The 19,554-nt window shown below is 51.4% G+C and overlaps 1 protein-coding gene across 15 annotated transcripts in view; it reads left to right on the forward strand.

Annotated features, from left to right (window-relative positions):
• RNF144A (ring finger protein 144A) overlaps positions 1 to 19,554 on the forward strand; it is a 114,562-nt gene that overhangs the window by 59,058 nt on the left and 35,950 nt on the right. For 13 of the 15 annotated variants that reach the window (XM_073896962.1, XM_073896957.1, XM_073896961.1 and 10 more), the window contains one exon: positions 14,801 to 14,946. In XM_073896962.1, the coding sequence (XP_073753063.1) occupies positions 14,812 to 14,946 (135 nt within the window). In that variant the 5' untranslated portion in view covers positions 14,801 to 14,811. Of the gene's footprint in view, positions 1 to 4,973; positions 4,995 to 13,462; positions 13,485 to 14,800; positions 14,947 to 19,554 lie in introns of those variants that run through there. The other 2 variants (XM_073896953.1, XM_073896964.1) reach the window with 2 other exon arrangements.

A 19,554-nucleotide genomic window follows, 5' to 3' on the forward strand; every position in this document is an offset into this window, starting at 1 on the left:
GTTCCATCCACGTCGTTGCAAATGGCAAGATCTCATTCCTTTTGACGCTCAGCCTCACTTCTGAATGTGTTAAGTGAAGATAATTGAGCTGACTTCCTGCCTCTGCAGTGTTGATTGATCAAGTGCAGAATAGCAGGTGGAACAGAGAGGCCAGAAAACAAGGCAGCTACTCCTAAGAGCGTCACAAGATGCTCTTCCACGTTATTTGATCAACACATGGGTCTATGGGAACCTCCTCTATTCTGTCTGTGAGCGGGGAGTGAGTTGTACTTTGCTTGGCTCCTTCACCGTTGGGGAAAGGAATTGTCCTCTCTGCCCCAAAGACACCCACATTGCCCCATGGAGGCGAGTCTTTTCCTACCTAGTTAACTAGGCAGTAAAGGAGAGAACAAAATCACGTATGGCAGTTTTTCCCTTTGAGTGGGTTTTTTCAGTTGTTGAATGGTAATACTGACCCTCCTCATGGAGCTCACATTCTTGAGGGGGGAGAGGGCAAATCAATCAAGATATGTTCGTAGTGCATGTCTGAGCACGGCTGTGGGAGCAGGGACGGTGACAGGGAGTGATGGGTGCGGGCGGTTGTGTGCGGGCGATCCGAGCGCGGCCGTGACCGGGGAAAGTGACAGCGAGTGATGGGGGCACTCAGGGTGTGTGGGCTGGGCCCTCTGGCCCATGCTGAACTCTTTTTGGAACATATCATGGGAGCCTGTGGGTCTCAGTGGGTTGGGGTGCCAAGGCAGGGAAGCAGAGAAATGTCCTTTATAGGCTGCACCCCTCTGTCATGAGTCCCTGTCATGTCCCGTCCTAGGGAGGCAGATGTCTCGGAGTATGGACGAGCACTCATGCTCGTGCACCTGCTCAGTGGCATTTTCAGGGCGCGGGCTGCTCCGGTCCTTGCCGTGGTCCTGACCTGGAACCAGCTCTCAGGGAGGGTTTCCAGAGTCTTTGTGAACCTTGTTCAGGACCCCTGGGTTGGCCCCACTTGTGGGGCCGAGATGCCCACCGATACAGTGAGGGTTAGTGGACTTTCCTGCCAAGAGCCAGATAGTGAGTATTTTAGGTTTTGCAGGCCTTTGTTTGTGATTTTGTTGTTTTATAATCTTTAAAAGTGTAGAAAAAGTATTCTGAGCTTGAAAGCCACCCAAGGAGAAGGCTTGGCCCTTGGTGCACAAACCCAGCTCGAGAGGCTCTGGGGAGCTCTGCCTGGCCGCTCACAGAATACTGTCTACCTCATGGGGAAGGAGGCAGTGGGCTCAGGGGGTCTCGCTGATTTCCCACAGCCAGCAGGCAGATGCCGGAGAAGCGCTGAAACCACCCAGACCTGCTCCTCCCTGGCTTCTGTCCTGTCTGCTCTGTCGGAGTCCCGGGGGCCACCTGACTGCCCTCGCTCACACCCACACCCGACTGTCGGCCGTCCCAGCAGCTTTTCCTTCAGAGTCTGTCCAGAATGTGAGCACTTGTCATCGGCCCTATTTGTCATCGTGCCCTGCAGGACAGGCCGAGACCTCTGACCTGGATTGTTGCAGCCACTCCCCAACAGGCCCCCCCCTTCACCCTCTGGCGTAAGGAGCACCCTGCACAGGATCCCTGCACTGTCTCCCCATCCCTGCTGAATGTCCCACCTGCACACACAGTCCTGGCTAACGTGCTGTGTGTTGTACCTGCCAAACCTGACATATGTATTCTCCCTCCCACCCCCAGAGTGTAAGCTCCCAGAGGGCAGGGCTGTCTGTCCATCTGCTCAGGGCTGTCTGTCCATCTGCTCAGGGCTGACATTCCTGGTGACTGGAGCAGTGCTGGAACCAGACACTGTGGGGTCCCTTCGGTTAGTAAATGGGTGGATGGAGGTGTCTGCCCTCCGTGGCAGCAGGTGTGAGCTGAGTAATGTTTTCTCCACCCCAGCAACATCATTAATACATTTCAAAAATTCCAGTGTGTGTGTACACGTGTTAAAAAACTAAATCCAACCAAATAAATTTGAAGACCTAATTGGCTTTATTGAGCAATTCCTGAATCATGCAGCACCCTGTCCAGCAAGTGCAGAGCTGCTCCGGCAGCCGTACACAGTGGAAGGTGTTTGCAGGAAGGACGGTGGGCAAGAAGCTAGCAGCAGAAGAAAAGAAAGGCTTGTTTCAGGCTGGCACGTCTTCTTTTCAGGGAAGAAAGAACAGCAGGGTTGTTTTGTTTTTTAAGATTTTATTTATTTATTTGAGAGAGAGGGCATGCGTGCGTAGGAGCAAGGGGAGGGGCAGAGGGAGAAGCAGACTCCCCGTCGAACAGAGAGCCCGATGCGGGGTTCGATCCAGGACCTGAGATCATGCCTGAGCCAAAGGCAGACGCTTAGCCAACTGAGCCACCCAGGCGCCCCTACAGCAGGGTTTTTATCCTGCAGATGGCCTCACCAGAGCTGATCAGGACCTTTTAGAAGGACTTTTAAAAGGTCACGTTCCTGGGAGATGCTGAAACTGTAATCGGGTCTTCGCTTGCAGTGCTGGGGGCCAGTGCCTCCAGTTTGGGCTTCTTTTTGTTTTTTTTAAATTTTTATTTTTTTATTGTTATGTTAATCACCATATATTACATCATTAGTTTTTGATGGGCTTCTTTCTTTTTGTTAGCAGCATATACCTTTCCTGGTGTGCACAACCCCGTATGTTGCCGACCTCCTGAGCGTTCTTGGTTCTGGCCTGCCAGTGCACCACCAGGGCCTAAGGCTGGGGCCATTTAGGCTCTTGGTTATTTGAGACACATGAGTGGGCCCCAGTGTCTTCCTGCCGGTTCTGTGTCTGCCTCCTTCACTGAAGCCCCTTGCCTTCTCTGGCTGCCAGGAGAGCCGGTGCCTGCCTTGTCCCGTGTTTCCAGTGCCCCCCGCCCCCATCACCCTCCCATCCAGCTCCTGGACAGAAGGCAAAGACAGACTCCAGATATACCTGAACTTGGTAAGATCGGTGCAGTAAGAAGTCTTTGGAAGCTGCAAATTTTACTTAATTTTCTGGCTGAAGTAGATCACGTAAGTTAAAACTGCAGCCTAACCTTTCGCCTTCCCTAAAGGTTCTTTGAACAGATTCCTTGTGATTTTCTACCTTTCATTTGATCCCTTTTCCTTCAGGCTGTGATCTCCCAGGGAAGGTGCTTTAACCAGAGAAAGAAGGTTCTGGTTATCAGACAGTGTGCTCAGTGTGCGGTGCCTCTGGCTTTTGCAGCCCCGTGTCTAGAGCAGTGCTTAGGACTTGTGGAAACCTACACGCGTTGGCTAACTAACTCATCGCAGTGAAAGGATTGGGATGTGCAGATCTAGGAATACCAGGGGGAGGCCTCTTGAGGTGGAATTTGTTGGTAGGACCGGAGGGGGCTGAATGTTTATAGGATCTGTTGGACAGAACAGGACTCATAGGTGCAGGTACATCATGCACTCGGAAACAGACCCGTAGTAGCAGAGTTTTATCCGGAACGTGCTCTCTCACATTGAGACCTGTTTCCCACCTCCGGGAAGACATTTGTTGCTGGGACTGCAGCAAGAGTGGGAGGTGTCTCACGGGAGCAGAGTTACACCTGTTCAGGTGGGTCAGAGGAGTAAGGGGCTCGTAGGCTTCAGGAGTCCTGGAGGCCAGCTCTCGAAGCCCAAGTGGAGGTGAGGCCATTGAGCCATGGAGGGAAGGAGATGGGCCACGAGGTTTGCATGGTCAATGAGTAGCAGAGCTGGTTTCTTAACTCTTCCCAGAGGCCTGTTTCCACCCCACTGCATGCTCCTTACGCCATTACATCTTAACCCATGAACTCAAGGGATTGACAAAGCCCCTAACACAGGAATTTCCCAGGCTTGTTGTCCTAGCCACAGGGCTTCTGCCTGGTGCCTCGAAGGAAGCAAGCACTGTGTCTGACCTGTCGCCCACGTGAGTTGGCCAGAGGCATGCTCCCAACCAGCAGCGACTCACAGGCACAGGGGGACGGCTGCTGACGCCGTAAACCAGCTTCCCACAGCCCACACACTGTCCTTTTCTGCTGGAGTGTGAGCAGGATCAGTTTGGAGCAGGGAACCTGGGTGGCCCACTGCTGTTCAGGCTTTATCATAGATGACAGTGTATTCTGCTGCTCCTCTCTCTGTATCCTTATTTGGGGGAAAAAAAGGGGACATAATGACTATATCACTGGCAGGGTTTGGCAAGAATACATTAGGGAGTTCATCCTCAGGTAGAAGGAAGTGGTGTTGGGGCCGGTGTGTGTGTGACCTCTTAGTAAGTCCCTAAGTGGCTCAGAGTAAGGAAATCCTCTTTGAGAGGACAAACAGTTGGGGCGCCTGGGTGGCTCAGTCGGTGAAGCATCTGCCTTCGGCTCAGGTCATGATCCCGGGGGCCTGGGATCGAGTCCCACATCAGGCTCCCTGCTCCGCGGGGAGTCTGCTTCTCCCTCTGCCTGCCGCTCCCCCTGCTTGTACTGTCTCTCTCTTTCTCTCTCTGCCAAATAAATAAAAAGATAAAAATCTTAAAAAAGAGGACAAACAATCCAGAGACCCCCTCCAGCCTTAAACGTAATGATGTTCTATGTTTGACTTTTAAAGTGTCACTTGCTGGCACCCAAAGTGTAATGTTTATGTGGGCGGAACAGAGTCGAAACAGTAGGTCCTTCGTGTCTCCTCTGCATTTCATTCCCGGTAGAGGTCAGAGCACCAGGCCTGTCTGGGCCGTCTGTGGGAAGCCGAGTGTAACGTGGAAGCTACCACGACACTTGAAGCTTGCATGTGGAGTATTTTCTCGGCCTTAGCAATGAGAGAGTGCTCTGCTGTGAATGCCGACTGTGTCCCAAGCCAAGCTGCCCACCAGAGAGGCAGCTTCCGGAAGCAGGTCTGCAGAATCGCCCAACCAGGGGAGGAAGAGTCTCAAGGCCCCAGCCCTGGTCGTCACTGGAAATGTCTCTGGGGCATTTTCAGCAGGAATCTTGCATCTGCAGGAGTTTCCTGGGGGCTTTGCCACAGGAAGTATCCGTCCAACAGCCTCTGCGTGAGTCCTGCCTTTTTTTCTGCGTGCTGTGACGGGATGGGACGCTGGGTGGCCTGCTCCGTGGCAGGAAGTGGCTCCCGTGTCATGGGCCGTCAGTGTCCAGTTGTGGCTGCTCCCAACGATGGAGCGCCTCCTCTCCCTCACCTGTGCAGGTGTGTTTGAAAGGGACCAAGCCCACGCAAGCTGCACGTAATGTGTCTGTGGCTGTTTCTCCCATGGATCTGTTAGCAGGTCCTCTGCTCGGTGGCAGCCCGGACAGCTGCAGCCCTCTCTCCGGTCTGTAGCTCCTTCTTTGTTCATTGTGTCTGCTCTTTCCTGCTCCCCCCCCCCCCCCCGGCAGACTCTGAGTGCGAGGAAGCCTGTTTCGGGGAAATAAGTAAGAGCAGCTCCCCACCCAGAACATTGATGCTGTGTGGTTGCTTCTTTTGCTTCTGAGCGAGTGTTTGTGGTCCAGTCCCCTCAGACTCGACGTCCTTCTTGGAGCATCACTGTGTTTGCCAGAAAGTTAAAAACCACACAGAGTTTGATGGTTAAAAATAAACAACAAACCCGTCCAACTAGACTTTGCACAGTATTTCTCAGATCTTCAGTGTCACCGTTGATAAGGCGCTGGGGAAACACTGGCTTAAAATGTTACTCTTTCCAGTTGAATCTGCATTTCGATAGGCTTATTTGGGTTTAAGTGGAAAAGTAAAGTTGTTTTTTTTTTTTTTTTTGCTAATAAGCGTTTTATTTTCGTGCAGTTCAGATTTAGATGTACAGATTTAGATTAGATTCGGCTAGCAGACTTGGATTTCAGTTTAGGAAAATGACGCAGATAGGAAGGACGGGGAGCTCGCCTGTGCCCGCTCCCCTGACGAGTGACGTTCCCAGGAGCCGCTGCCCGTGTCACAGCTCATGACCCAGCCCCGGAGCATCAGCGATCGACGGCCACACCTCATTCCCTCATCCGTACTTTTTACCCAGTGTCATTCCTCCATCCCGGGGCCTGTCACATCCAGGACAACCCCAGTGCATTCCGTTCTCCTGTTTCCTTCGGCTTCCCGTGCCTCTGACGGTTTCTCTCCGATGTTCCTTGCTTCCCTGATGGTTGTGGGGAAGGCCAGTCTGTAGCTGCCTCTCGCGGGGATTTGTCTGATGTTTTCCTCGTGTTGAGGCCGGGCTTGTGGGTTTTGGGAAGGAGACCACAGAGACACAAGTGCTGGTTCTGTCCCGTCACATCCAGGGTGCATGCAGTCATCGTGACGTACCCTGGCTGATGTTGCCTGGGTCACCTGGCTCGGGTGCATGCCAGCTTGTTCTACCTGCGATGACCCCCCGCTCCGCATCCACACTGTCCTCTCTGGAGCAAGTCACCCTGTGCAGCCACACTTAGAGTCGGAGTTAGGCTCCAGCTCCTGGCGGGGAAGCCACCAAAACTACTTGGGTTTTTTCTGCACGAAAGAAGTGTCTTTTCTCTCCCATTTATTATTTACATCAGCCAGAGCTTGTGGACATTTATTTTCTATTCTGTGTCATAGCCCATACACTTCGTGCTAGGCACTGGGAGCCTGTGCATTTGGCTCCTGTGTTGTTGTGACATACCCCCAGCAGTGTGGCTGGCTGTTCCGTTCAAGGACTTCCTTGCTTTGTGGCATTACAGAATGTTCCAGAATCAGCTGGAACATTTCCGGCCCAAGTCCTTCAATCTGCCATTGTACCCTCGTTCCTTTTGTTGGAGTGTAGCCTTAGGAACCAAGACCTCGGCACGTGGTGTGTTCGCTGCAGGTGGGGGTGTCCTTGCATATATATGTGACTGTGCGTGTGCCCCGTCAGCTGGTGGAGCGCGGAAACAGCTGTGTGTCTGTGAGCCTGCGCGCACGCACGTGTCTCCAACTGGTCCTGTTTGCAGCCGTCTGCACCTGGATGAGGCGAATTGTGAGTTCCTGCTGATGCCTCCACCTCTGGTCCAGGACCACGTGGGTCATTCCAGACGCCTCCCCTGCTCGTCGGGGACCTTCCACTCCCAACATGAGAAGCCTGACTCCTGCCTGCCGCCCTCCGCTTGCTTATTTGTGGATTCCAGTGTACATGGATAGTAGTTGAGCCTTGTTGACCCACACTCCTGGGGAGACAGCTTTATCAGCTAGGGCTCAGGGCCTGTAGACAGTTCCGTCTGACTGTGGTCTTCCAGATTCCACTCATTTCCAGACTTACCCAGCTCAGCACTCCCCCCACCCCTGCAGTGAGGTTGTTGTGTGTATTTGTAGTAGAGTTAGATTCTCTCTTTGCTGCCTGCATTCCATCCCAGGACTCCCTGACTTCCTAAAGTATTTTTTTTTAAATGTGCATGCATCCAGGCTCACTCTTTGTGCTGTAAAGTTTTGTTTTATGGGTTTTGATAAATGCATAGTGACGTATGTATTGTTGCAGTATTGTACAGAATACTCTCCATGCCCTAAAACATCTGCTGCGTCCCACCTATTTGGCCCTCTTCCTCCTCCTCCCTCCCGGTCCCCTGTGATTGCTGATCTGTTTACTGATTCCACAGTTTGCCAATTCCAGAATGTCATATAATTAGAACCATACAGGATGTAGCCTTAAAAAAAAAGGACTTTGTTTCTCAGAGTTTTAGGCTCATACCAAAATTGATGGCAAAGTACGGAGTTCCCACATACGCCCTGCCCCCACACATGCCCAACCTCCTTTCCCTTCACTGTTGACATCCTGCCCCAGAGAGGGCCTCTGTTCCAAGGATGAAGGTGCACTGACACATGAGAATCACCTGAAGACTGTCGTTTACCTTGTCAGCTCAGGCTGCCATCAGAAAACACAGGGGTGGGGGTGGGGTCCAAACAGCAGGAGTTTCTTTCCCCCGGTTTGGAGGCTGGAAGTCTGCGATCAGGCGCCCGCATGGTCAGGTTCTGGAGAGAGCCCCGTCTGGCTCCCGACGGCTGTCTCCTGCCTGTGTCCTCACACACAGGTACGAGTTCGGAGAGGGAGAGACCAGGTGGTCCTCTCCTGTAAACCCCACCCTGGATGACCTCACGCCACCTTAATGACCTCCTAAAGACAGAGAGTCACATTGAGGGTTAGGGCTGCAACATCGGAATTTGGGGAGGAGGGACACACTTCTGTCCATGACCTGTACAGCAGGGCTCACTCTTGTACATCATGTGGGTTTTGGCAAATGTACGATGACATGTATCCGTTCACCATTGCAGTGTCGTTCTGAATAGTTACACTGTCCTAAAAAAAAATCCCCTGTAGCTCAGCTCTCTATCCCCTTCCCGCCCCCCTGCTCCAGCAATCACTGGTCTCCCTAATTTTGCATGTTCCCGAATGTCCTATAGTTTGAATCATACAGTATGCAGCCTCTTCAAGTCGGCTTCTTTCCCTCAGGAATATGCATTAACGTTTCCCCCGTGTCTTCTCATGGCTTCCTGCCTCATTTCTTTCTGGCTCTGAATAACAGTTTATTGTCTGGGCATCCCACCAGTTAAATAAACTGGTGTATTTCATTCACCCACTGAAGGACATCTTGGGTGCTTCCAAGTGTTGGCATCTGTGAATAAAGCTGCTCTACACATCCGTGTGCAGGTTTTCCTGGGAGCGCAAGTTTTCAAATTAGTCATGTAAATTCCTGGCAGCCCAGTTGGCTGGAAATCATGAACTTTTACCCTCGAACTGTGGTCCTCTACTTTGGAGGAGGTAACATCCGTGGGTCTTCCAGAAGGATCATGAAGCCATGCGCTTGGATAAGTTGGCATTTCTACAGTTAACTTTCTCCTCAGCTACCATTCTCGTGTTTCTGCTGCCACGGGCAGCCCCAAATTATGAGGCCGCAGCTTTCCACCACCACTGCCAAAATGAGTAAGGCCCAGGAAGCTCAGAGGCAGAACTGAAACTCCTTTCTCTTGCATCTTTGCAGACCGAGGAGGCCCCATTCTCCTGTATCCCAGAAAGAGACACGAAGGAGCTCTAGCAGGGTAGTTCAATGCCGGTGCCTTCGTGCCTTGCACACTGCTAGTCGGCGGTTGTGCATGCTTGAACAGGTTACCCAATCTCTGTGCCTTGGTTTCCTCATTTGTAAAATTGGAATAATGGCAAACCGTTAAAGTCTCAAAGTCATTGTGCGGATAAATGAAATAATGCATGAAAGTGATTAACATAATGCGTGACGCACATGAAGCAATCAAGATGTGTGTATATATATATTTATACACACACATACAGATGTATGTGTGTGTATATATATATATATATATATAATAGGAAGATCTGCCTCTGACTAGCACTGTTGAGAGGATAGAAAATAGCACTTCGCCTTGAATAATATATTATCAAGTTGGGGAGATAAGCTAACACATATAGCAGACTTGGAAAGCCACACTCCCCCAGAGAGAGAAATAAAAGAGATTAAATGAAAGTCAGTATGCAGAGTCTAGCCCAGTGCCTGGCAGACACGGGTGCTCCGTTGTGGTGTTTGAGGGGTGATGCCCATGTCGGGCTTTGGAGCCCGTGGACCTGGTGGGGAGTGCAGGAGGCAAAGTGGCGCGGACCACGGCTCTCAAGACTTCACCGTGGATGAGAGCCCCTGGGATTGCCGTGCCTCTCCCTGCTCCCCCCAGCCCCACCCTCACCGTACGAATTTCTGATTTTGTAGGTCTGGGTTGGGGCCCAAGGAGTTGGATTATTAGCAAGGTCTTGGGCAGTGCTGATGCTGATGCCTTGGGGAGTGCGTGTTCAGAACCAATCGACCACAGGCAGCAGAGACTCCGAGAAAGGGGGGGGCAGTTGAGGGGTTGACAGAGCTGAGGGAGAGCTCACAACACCAGGGGCTGATGGTGGGCGTGGAGGGCTGGGAGGATTCACGCATGTGGTGGGGGCTGGGGAGGGGTGCAGATGGGAGGGAACGGGGGCGAGACTCAGCCAGCTTAGGTGAGTCATCAGGAGAGGGACAGGTGGGCAGTGCCTGGCTGTCAGCTACCCTACCTTCCACTGGTGTCTTTGCAGGGGTGAAGGTGGGGAGGATCAGGACCCCCAGACGTGCACAGCCTCGAGCACAGGGTTGGGATGGCTCTGGCCCGTCACTGGGCTTTGCCTGTGTCCACGTGGGGGCTGCCTTCCCTTCCAGCCTTTCTCCTCCTGAGTCCGTGCATCTTACACCACGAGGCCCACTCTGCATGACCCAGTGGCGCATAACAAGTCACTTCCCTCAGAAACATTTTGAATTACTTATATTGAGTAATGCTTATAATTGACCAGATGTTCTTAAAATAGTTGGCTTCATATGACTTGACCTTTCCATTAGGAAAACAAAGACTTTTTTCTGTTATTGTGCATTGTGATTTTCTTAGCAAATTCCCATTTCAGGTTTGTAGCTCTTTGTTCAATGTTGGTAAAATCGTATTCAGCCCGTCCTGTGTGCAGGGGAGGCCCATAACGGGCTTAAACAGTGTCGTGTTTTTTTGTTTTTTTGTTTTTTTTTGGAAAATAAGTCCCGTTGTTGTCTACATTTAAATCCTGATTTGGGGCAGCTCAGAGTATCTAATCTTGAGGGGAAAGAATACTCATGTGTGCCAGGAAGTCGGAATTGGACCTGCTTCGAGAGTAGTTCATGGGGAGGGAAGTGAGGGGCCACTGCTGACACGTGCTCAGGATAGCGGGCAGCCACACTGTCTCGAGGTCAAATGGAAATCATGGTCCAGGAAGAAAGGAAGCGGGAGGTCAAGCCTGCATTTGTGCAAAGGGTCATGTCTTCAGAGACGCTGTAAACAGGAAACGGAGCCAAACCCAGAGGCTGGGAAGAGCGAGGAGAGTCTGGGAGAGGACAAGTCCAGCGGAGAGGCAGAAGCGGTTTCTGGGGCAGGCAAGCGCTCACGTGAGGCACCGTCTGCCCAGGATGTGCAGTTGGGGCTGTGAGGACTGTTGAAGGGTTCGTCCCTAGATGTCTGCCGTTCTGCCACGCATTCTGGGGTGCTGTCCAATCTTGGACCGCACTGACGGTGGACAATAAAGCAGGAGACTTCGGGGGCACGTGGGGGGTTTAGTTTGTTAGGCAACTGACTCTTAGTTTCGGCTCAGGTCCTGATCTCAGGGTCGTGAGATCGAGCTCCATGTCAGGCTCCATGCTCAGCATTCAGTCTGCTTGATATCTTCTCTCGTCCCTCTGCCCCTCATGCATGTGCTTTCTCTCTCTCTTTCTCTCTCTAAAACAAGTAAGTCTTGGGATGCCTGGGTGGCTCAATCATTGGGCGTCTGCCTTCGGCTCAGGTCATGATCCCAGGGTCCTGGGATCGAGTCCCGCATCGGGCTCCCTGCTCAGAGGGAAGCCTGCTTCTCCCTCTCCCACTCCCCCTGCTTGTGTTCCCTCTCTCGCTGTGTCTCTGTCAAATAAATAAATAAAATTTTTAAAAAAATAAATAAATAAAACAAATAAGTCTTTTAAAAAAAAAAGCAGGAGGCTTTGGTTTTGGTTTCCTTCTTCCAGAGATTACTGCCATCATGGGGGACTTCCTGAAAGAGACTGAGTTTATCCTCTAGTTTCTCTGCTCAGCAGCTTGTCTCTCCCGTTAGTCCATATGGGTTCATGTCCAGGTCTTGAACCTGACACGATAGTGACTTCCAGCTACCGGGCAGGTTAAAAGTCCCAGGAATCTTAAATATATTTATTCTCACTCTTCACAACAAGTGTTTGTGGGAGGTTATGGTGTTTAATTTTAAGAAGTAAAAACATTAAAGTTCATAGAGGTTATGTAGTTTCTCCAAAGTCAAGGACCAAGTGGCAGAACAAGGGTTTGAACCCAGGTCTGCTCCCTTCCAGTGCGGCCGGGAGCTCTTTCCCTCTGCCAGAGAGTGCTGCTACAGTGCCCTCCAGGATCCGCACCTGGGCCAAAACTCACAGCCACCTACCCCCACTCTCTGGGAGGGACACACCAGTCAGCAGCCCCTGCCCCGGGCCTGCCATGCTGCTCATACAGGTTTCGATCCCTTTTAGGGCTAGCTAGCATTCCTAGTCAAAACCTAATCATCACTCTGGACAGTGAGCTTTAAGCAGTGTTACTTGAAAAAAAAAAAAAAATCATTAGGGAGTCAAACAAAAAAAGATGTAGAGGAATATAAAGGAAGACAAAACAAAACAAACACCCTGACTCAGGAGCCCAGGATCTAGAAACTGTTTGTGGACATCTAAAATAATAATACTAATAAGTAATAATAATAATATGCTTAGATTCAAAGTGTGGAGGAATGTTCCAAATGAAAATGAACTCAGGGGAGTGCACATCTTGACTCTGGTTCCCTCCACACCCCCAAATAGCTGAGTGACCCCAGGTCATCCGGCTGTTGGCCCCGTTGGCGGCGGGTCAAACTAGGAAGCTTGTTTAAATTATTTGGAAGGTGCCAACCAGTCCAACAGTTATTTGAATTTGTGTCAAAGAGTTCTTTTCTAACAACAGAAAGTACCCTTTGTTTAGACTAAGGTGTTCCTGGTTATTAGCTGTCCTGGGTGGAGTCCTGGGTCATCCATCCAGCACTGTCCCTTTCCTGCCCTGACTGCTGATCTCCGTTCTTACTCCTGGCGTGGATTCCAGCCAGCCTTCATTCAGTAGCTGCCCTCATTTGCTGGGGCTCTTCAAGGTCAGGCTCTCCCCTGCTTATGTTAGTTCACACCACTGATGTTCCTTTGGTTTTTTTTTCACCGTGTCTTTCTCCTTGGACTGTGTTCAAGATGGTGCAGTAGCTTCTCCCCCACCCTGGACGCCCAGCATAGAGTCAGTCCACAGAACTGAGTCCTACCTGAACCACTGGCCTAGTGATACCCAGTGAGCTACGGCTGACAAAACCTGAGAAAGGGATAGAAAGACATTTTCAGAAATTCTCATGACAGCTCCTTGTCCCTAGAGGTAACTTGTACAGATGATGGAAATGTCTCACACCTCAGAGTCTTTCTCGCAGATCCATAAAAGGATGGCTGAATGAGACCTTGCAGGGGAGGGGGTTGGGGGTCTTTCCTGAGCATTTCCTGTATGTGCTGGGTACTCACGGCAACCCCGGGGGACGGGATTATCAGCCCCATCGCATGCACGAGTGCACCAAGGCCGGTGATGGGCACGAAGTTCCTGTGTACTGGTTCTGGGCATCCTGTTGGTCTCAGAGCAGAGTTCCTTTTGCTTCTCTGGTGAGAGATGTTAGCATATCTTCTCTCCTGTTTTGATAGCCACTCTCTTTTACCTGCGTGAAATGTCACCTCCCTTCCACATTCAAGCTTCGTCTTCCTCATGAAGCTCTTCTACTTTGAAGATTCTACCCAGACTTAGTCGCATCTTTACCACGTACCTGGAGCACTGATTTTTCACATAAACCCTATCCTGCCTTATATTATCAGTTAGTTTTTTATTGGGCGAAGAGTGTTCCTGAATCGAATCTGAAGACCCGATGGCGGGGAGTCGTGTCTCCTCTGAATCTCTCCAAGATGCTAGAATCGTTTTGTGTAACTTCCGCTTGTTGGTTGGTGTTCTGATTTGTTTTTCCTTCGTGTGTTGTATCTTTGTCATAACGTGTCATGCCTTTGCTGTAAGTGTGAGCTGGACGAGACAGATCCTGCTGTCATGGCCTTGACAGCTAGCAGGGAATGCAGGGGTCTCTTGCTACCCACAGCATTTGTCCCTCACTTCGATGGTGGGGTCAGAGAAGGACGCCAGGTTGTCTAAATCTGTTTGGATCCTGAGAGCTGGATAGCAGGAGCTCCCTCTCAGCGTTCAGATGGCCAGGGACTGGGTCTGAAATATTAGCAGAATCTGACTCAGTTCTGAGTTTGGGGAGCAAGGGGCACGCTTACCGATTGCAGGTGCACAATAACTCTCACAGGCTTCAATCGGGTACCAGGAGTTCAGGGTGAGAATGCATATCCAGAGGCAAGGATTTGTTCATTCACCCGACAGGCGGATGTGGAGAGGCCACCGTGGGTCAGGTGCTGAGATACGAACCAGAGGCACACGCCTGCCCTGCCTTCCCCACGCAGCAAGCAGTGGAAATCAGTGTGATAAATACAAATAGAAAAATCTGTGCTATCAGGAAGCAGGCTGTGGGCAGGTTAGGGAGTGTTTCAGGAGGATGAGGAGGTGAAAGTGGCTTTTATTTGTGTGTATGGAGTGTTTGGTGGACTCCAGGCACTGTTAGGTGCATGTGGCCCACATATGTGAACAAGTCTGCCCTCAGGCCCTTGCCCCCCTAAAGCTTACGTGTTAGAAAATCTGCCAGCGTGTAAGGAGGCAGTGGTGTTGGGCTGATTCTGGAGGGCGAGGTAACCTCTGAGCGGTGTGGCTAGAAGCCAGTGAGGACAGGTGCCTTCCATTCGGAGCGCACTGAGGATGGGGGGGGGGGGCTTCACCCACTGCTTCCCCTGGGATGTTCCTGCAGCAGAAACTGGAGAACAGTTTCATCTAATCAGACTGTTTTAACAAAAGCTTCTTTTCCATGCTTGCTAAGGTTTGCCCTCCTAGTCTAGGTGCTTGGTTGGTGGGAGGGGTCTTACTCAATGCCCAGAGGAAGGATGGAGGGATGGACGGATGGACGGATGGAGGGATGGGATGGGTCGTTTGTCATTTTGAGGGTAGACATGATCATTACCATCAGCATGGGAAAGGGGTCACCCACAGACCCAAGTCAGGAACCCCTGGTTACAACTCAGAGGACCCAAATGTGTTGTCTAGAACCGTGGGCCCCTTCCCAGGGCCTCCCCACCCCGCCCCGCTGCAGCCGGAAGTGATCCCCGCTTGAGTTTGCATGGGGGGGTCTGATGGCCTGCACTTCTTTCATTTCAGACTGCTCTGCCATGACCACAGCGCGGTACCGGCCCACGTGGGACCTGGCCCTCGATCCGCTGGTGTCGTGCAAGCTCTGTCTCGGGGAGTACCCAGTGGAGCAGATGACGACCATCGCCCAGTGCCAGTGCATCTTCTGTACTCTGGTTGGTCTTTTGAGAGAAAACAACTGTTAAAAACAATTTCAGGAGGAGGCTTTTTGCATTTGTTTTTAGTGACCTTGGATCCCACTTTTGCCCGGGATGGAGTCTCTTACGCAGTTACTGAAAAGAATTCGCCTTGAAATCAGTCAGGCACCCAAGTAGATTTCCATCACAGGTGCTCCTGATGCAAAAGTTAGCGGTTAAACAGAATTTTAGAAGCTAGTAATGCAGTTGAGAAAGTCTGATCGTGACATGTGCTTTCCTTTCCAGAAAGAAAAAGCTTCACCCTACCTCATTTTAAATTTAATTTAACAGTTACATGCTTGCGATTATAACAGAGTGCTAACCTAGTGAGTGTGCAGTGAGAATATTTGGCTATTCATGTCAACTTGCACCCGTGTCATGCTAACGAGGATGTTGAAATCACATTTAAATTTCCGTAGGATGTAGCCAGCATTATTTGGGGCCAGATGATCCGCTCTTGGTGATTATAGGGACTTCTCTTTCCATCAGGCCTAACTCAGACTCAGCATTTCACCCCTCAGAAAGGGAAAGTGAGGATATGGGGTTTATTTTCAGTTCATTTTGTTGAATTCTACTTGATTTTTCTTCCCATTCAAGTAATAAAAAAGGTCCAAAAAGAAAAAAAAAAAAAAACTGCTTTCTTCCAACTATTAAAAAAACCCAAAAAGTTGCTTCTGAATTTAACTGTGTTATAAATGGACCATCTGGGTGGCCTGCTGGTGTATTTTTCAAATGTCTAGGTTAAAATCTGTCACTAGACAGCCTTCCCTACCCTTTTGCAGGAGCCGTGTTCTCCCCTCCTGCCCTCGTTTTATAGACCTTATTACTTCATGTCTCCTGATGTCCCTGCGACATGGGCACGTTCAACAGTATCATGTCCCTTTCAGAGATAGGGAGATGGAGCTTTGCAGGCCTTCACGTCTCCATCTTCTGGCTTCGGACGCCAGCTTTCTGGGGGACAGGATTCTGTACCCCTTAAACACCTGGTCTACTCAGGACTCACGACTGCTGATCACTAAAAGTTCACTGGATTACAGGGCAGCGAGTCCGCCTCAGTGTGGATCTGCAAGAAATGCGGCTCATCAAATCCTCAGGAAAGTCACTTCAACCTGGAGGGCAGGAAATTGCTTTTGACCTTCTCCTGAGATGGGAAAGGATGGGCGGGAGAGGAATGTGGGAGAGGCAGAGAGAGGGCCCTCCGGCCACTAACACTGTGAATGGGACTTAGTTTCACTTCTAGAGGAAGAGCGAGGGTGGGGGAGCAGTCAGGAGGGATTAAAGATTTTGCTTTATGCAAATCGCTTCCCCTTTGTCTGAGGGCAAGTCTTCTGTGGTCTCCACAGGTGGAGTCAGTCCCCTCTGCTCTGTGCCCTCAGGTGAGCTTGCTGGGTCTCAGTCACCTGCTCCGCCTTTCCTTGCTTTCATTGTTTTGGTTTTCTGTTTCTAGAGAATTGTAGTAAAAACAAGTAAGCAACTCTAATTCACATCAAGTGCTTAATTTAAGTGGGGAGAGGGGACTTTGAAGGGAGGGAAAGAGCACAGAGAGAGGAGCATCTGCAGTTCTGAGAGATAGCAGGACAGTGGAGTTTTTTTTTTTTTTTTTCCACAACCAGGTATTAAAATGAAAATGTTGAAAAAAACAGTCGTGCTGGTTTCTGCAGCGTGAACAGAGGAAGCACCTGCGTGTTGACAGATCGAGAGTGGGGGAGGTGCCCGCGCCCCGTTTCTCCTGTGTGTGTGGCCTCGTGTCACCCCGGGCCCCCCACCACGGCCCACGGCCAGAGGAGTTGTAACTGCCCCTTTCCTGGGGGACAGACAGGAAAAGGTGGGAAAGAGGAAAGAGAGAAAATTGTCTTAGACAGAAGGAAGCCCTCTTCATAAATAATCACTGGAGAGTTACCGTTAAGCTCTGAGGGAGGTTGACCTCAAGGACGGAAGGGCCCAGGGGGAAACCAGGATGGCGCAGTCAGGCATCTCTGCCTTGAAATGCAGGTTCTGTTTCTGACCTCGGCGACCCCTGAGGCCTCCTCTGTATGTTGGGTCCCCCAGTAGTTAGTGGTGGAGCCCATCCTGGAGGAAGCCGAGACTTAGGATTTGTAGTCGAGTGTGCTTTCCACGGTGGCCAGATGAGGTAGACTGTGCCACACAGAAAAGTTGGTCTCCCTGGAAAATGTACCTACGGTCGGGCCCCCAAGCCTTCTGCTCCCTGTGTGGCTCTGGCCTGGGGCGGGGGGGGGAAGTTGACGACCCAAGGCAGCCTTTTTGTCGTACTGTGTTGTCGTGATGTCTACTTACCTATGTCTGCCACTAGAGGAGCGGGGATTTTGTTTTGTTTCATTGTCCGCTAAACTCTGGCATTCAGTGGTGCTCAAAAAAATGTTTGTACTGGAATGGTCGGTGCTTGAGTTCTAAATGGCTTAATGTCATATGAGCAAGATGTTACTCTTATTTTTCTTATTTGCACTATTGCAACTGCTCTTGCTCTGGTTCTGCCTCTTCCTCCTCTCTGAGGCATGCCTAAGAAATCGTAGTGTCTCCAGATTTAGAGGAAGCTAACTCTGGTGCACCACATGGTAAGAGTGAATCCTGGGGAGTCGTTTTCAAAGTGTTCTTCAGCTCAGGGTCTCTATTCAAACGGAGGTCTACAGGGGAGACTAAAACTGTGTCAAGTGGTTGAAAGCAGGCCTCTCTGTCAGTGTAGAGCTTGGGGGCCCTGAGCCCAGTGGATTATCTCTGTCCTGCACATTGGCTCCTGGGGGCTCTGTGGGGCACAGCTCCCCGGCCTCTTCTCTGTGGGCTGGGGCCCAGCGGTGTAGAGGGCCTCGTCCTAGTCTGGGTCTAGGGTCTAGGGATGGAGAAAGACATGCTTGCAGGGTGAGGTGCCTTGAGGTTCGAGGCTGAGAATGGACCAGAGGGCCAGGGCTTCCAGCTGCCAAGATGGCGGCCACATGGCCACGTACCTCAGCGGGGCCTTTCTGTGTCCCTGTGGCAGACCTGCTTTCTGATCTGCATGGTCTCAGGGCGCCACCCAGACCCCTCAGATTCTCTGCCCACACTGCTCACAGGCATGCCACAGTGGTTTTTGTCTTTATCTCTGGTTTTTACGTTCCCTCTAAAACTCTGCCTTGCGGGTAGAAAAGGATGGGGAATAACATTTGTTAATTGTTGGAGCCATACCACATTTATCTCACTTGTCATAAAACCCGGCGAAGTGGCCAGAATTCTCCCGTCTCATGAGGAGACGCAGCAGCTCAGAAAGACGAAAGGTCCTGCTCAAGAATGCTCTCTGGTTGCCTCTGCTCCAGTCCACTTGTTGCTTGCATCCGGATCCGACGCTCATCTACTGACGGCCCCTAAGAAAATGCTGAGTCTCTGCTGGGAAACTTCACGAAGGCCTGGAGGCTGCTCTGGAGTCATTTGTGGGCCACACTCCATGGCAGGGGCAGGGGCAGGGGCCTTCCTCCATACACCCCTGGGTCCTGGCACCTTCCAGCTGAAGAAGGACACTCGGGGTCTGCTTTCTCTCTCCCTGTTTTGTGCACTTGATTCTCCCTCCCGTGGCCCCCCTCCCTCTTCTCACCCAGGAGACCCATCCAGGTCTCTTGCAGTTGAGGCCCTGGAACCCTGCCCCATTGTTGGCAGGGTACCCCAGTGGAGGTACTTAGCGGTGCCCCCCTGCCCCTTCTTATCTATGAGGTACAGAACAAACACCCTGTTGGTTTCTCTGTTTGATGGAATAATCTTCAGTTCTACGGGCCGTTGAGATAGCTTAGCGTAATGAGGCGAAATGAGCGGAGCCTCCCTCTACTGGAATGAGCCCTCAGGCTTCCCAATTCTGAGCAGCTGTGCGAGGACTCACATTGTCCCCCACTTGGGCCTCAGAGTCACGTATTTGAGTCCCCCGTCATGGGCCCTCTTAATCCAAACACACAGAGATCCCACAGAACCACAGAAGCGCACGGATTCTCCCATTAGCGGTAGTCCCCTCAGGGCTTCTCTGTTCTTCCATAGTTTTGGCTCCTGGTATTTGTTGAGTGGATGACATGATGGCTTCTTAGTGTTTCTGTCTCTAATGTATGTGGGTTAACACTCTCCCACTGCGGCACCTCTGACTTGCCTTCCAGTGGGAAGTCTGCAGTGAAGGTGAGGTTTGCTTAAAGACTCATTTTTGTTCCTCTGTGACTTTGTTTTTTCACATTCAGCAGATAGAAAGCATTGTCCACACTTGTTGCTTCTCTTGCAGCTTGTTTACCGGTGTGGTGGGAGGGGCGTGTGCCCCCTGCAGAGGAGGCTGTGGCCCCCCCACCCCGGGGAAGGACGTGCCCCCTGCAGAGGAGGCTGTGGCCCCCCCACCCCAGGGAAGGACGTGCCCCCTGCAGAGGAGGCTGTGGCCTCCCGACCCCAGGGAAGGACGTGCCCCCTGCAGAGGAGGCTGTGGCCCCCCCCATCCCAGGGAAGGGCGTGCCCCCTGCAGAGGAGGCTGTGTCCCCCCCACCCCAGGGAAGGACGTGCCCCCTGCAGAGGAGGCTGTGGCCTCCCGACCCCAGGGAAGGACGTGCCCCCTGCAGAGGAGGCTGTGGCCCCCCC

This window comes from Callorhinus ursinus, unplaced genomic scaffold, assembly GCF_003265705.2.
Source record: "Callorhinus ursinus isolate GAN/ISIS: 27379988/994484 unplaced genomic scaffold, GSC_fseal_2.0 scaffold10, whole genome shotgun sequence".
Classification (NCBI taxonomy): Eukaryota; Metazoa; Chordata; class Mammalia; order Carnivora; family Otariidae; genus Callorhinus; species Callorhinus ursinus.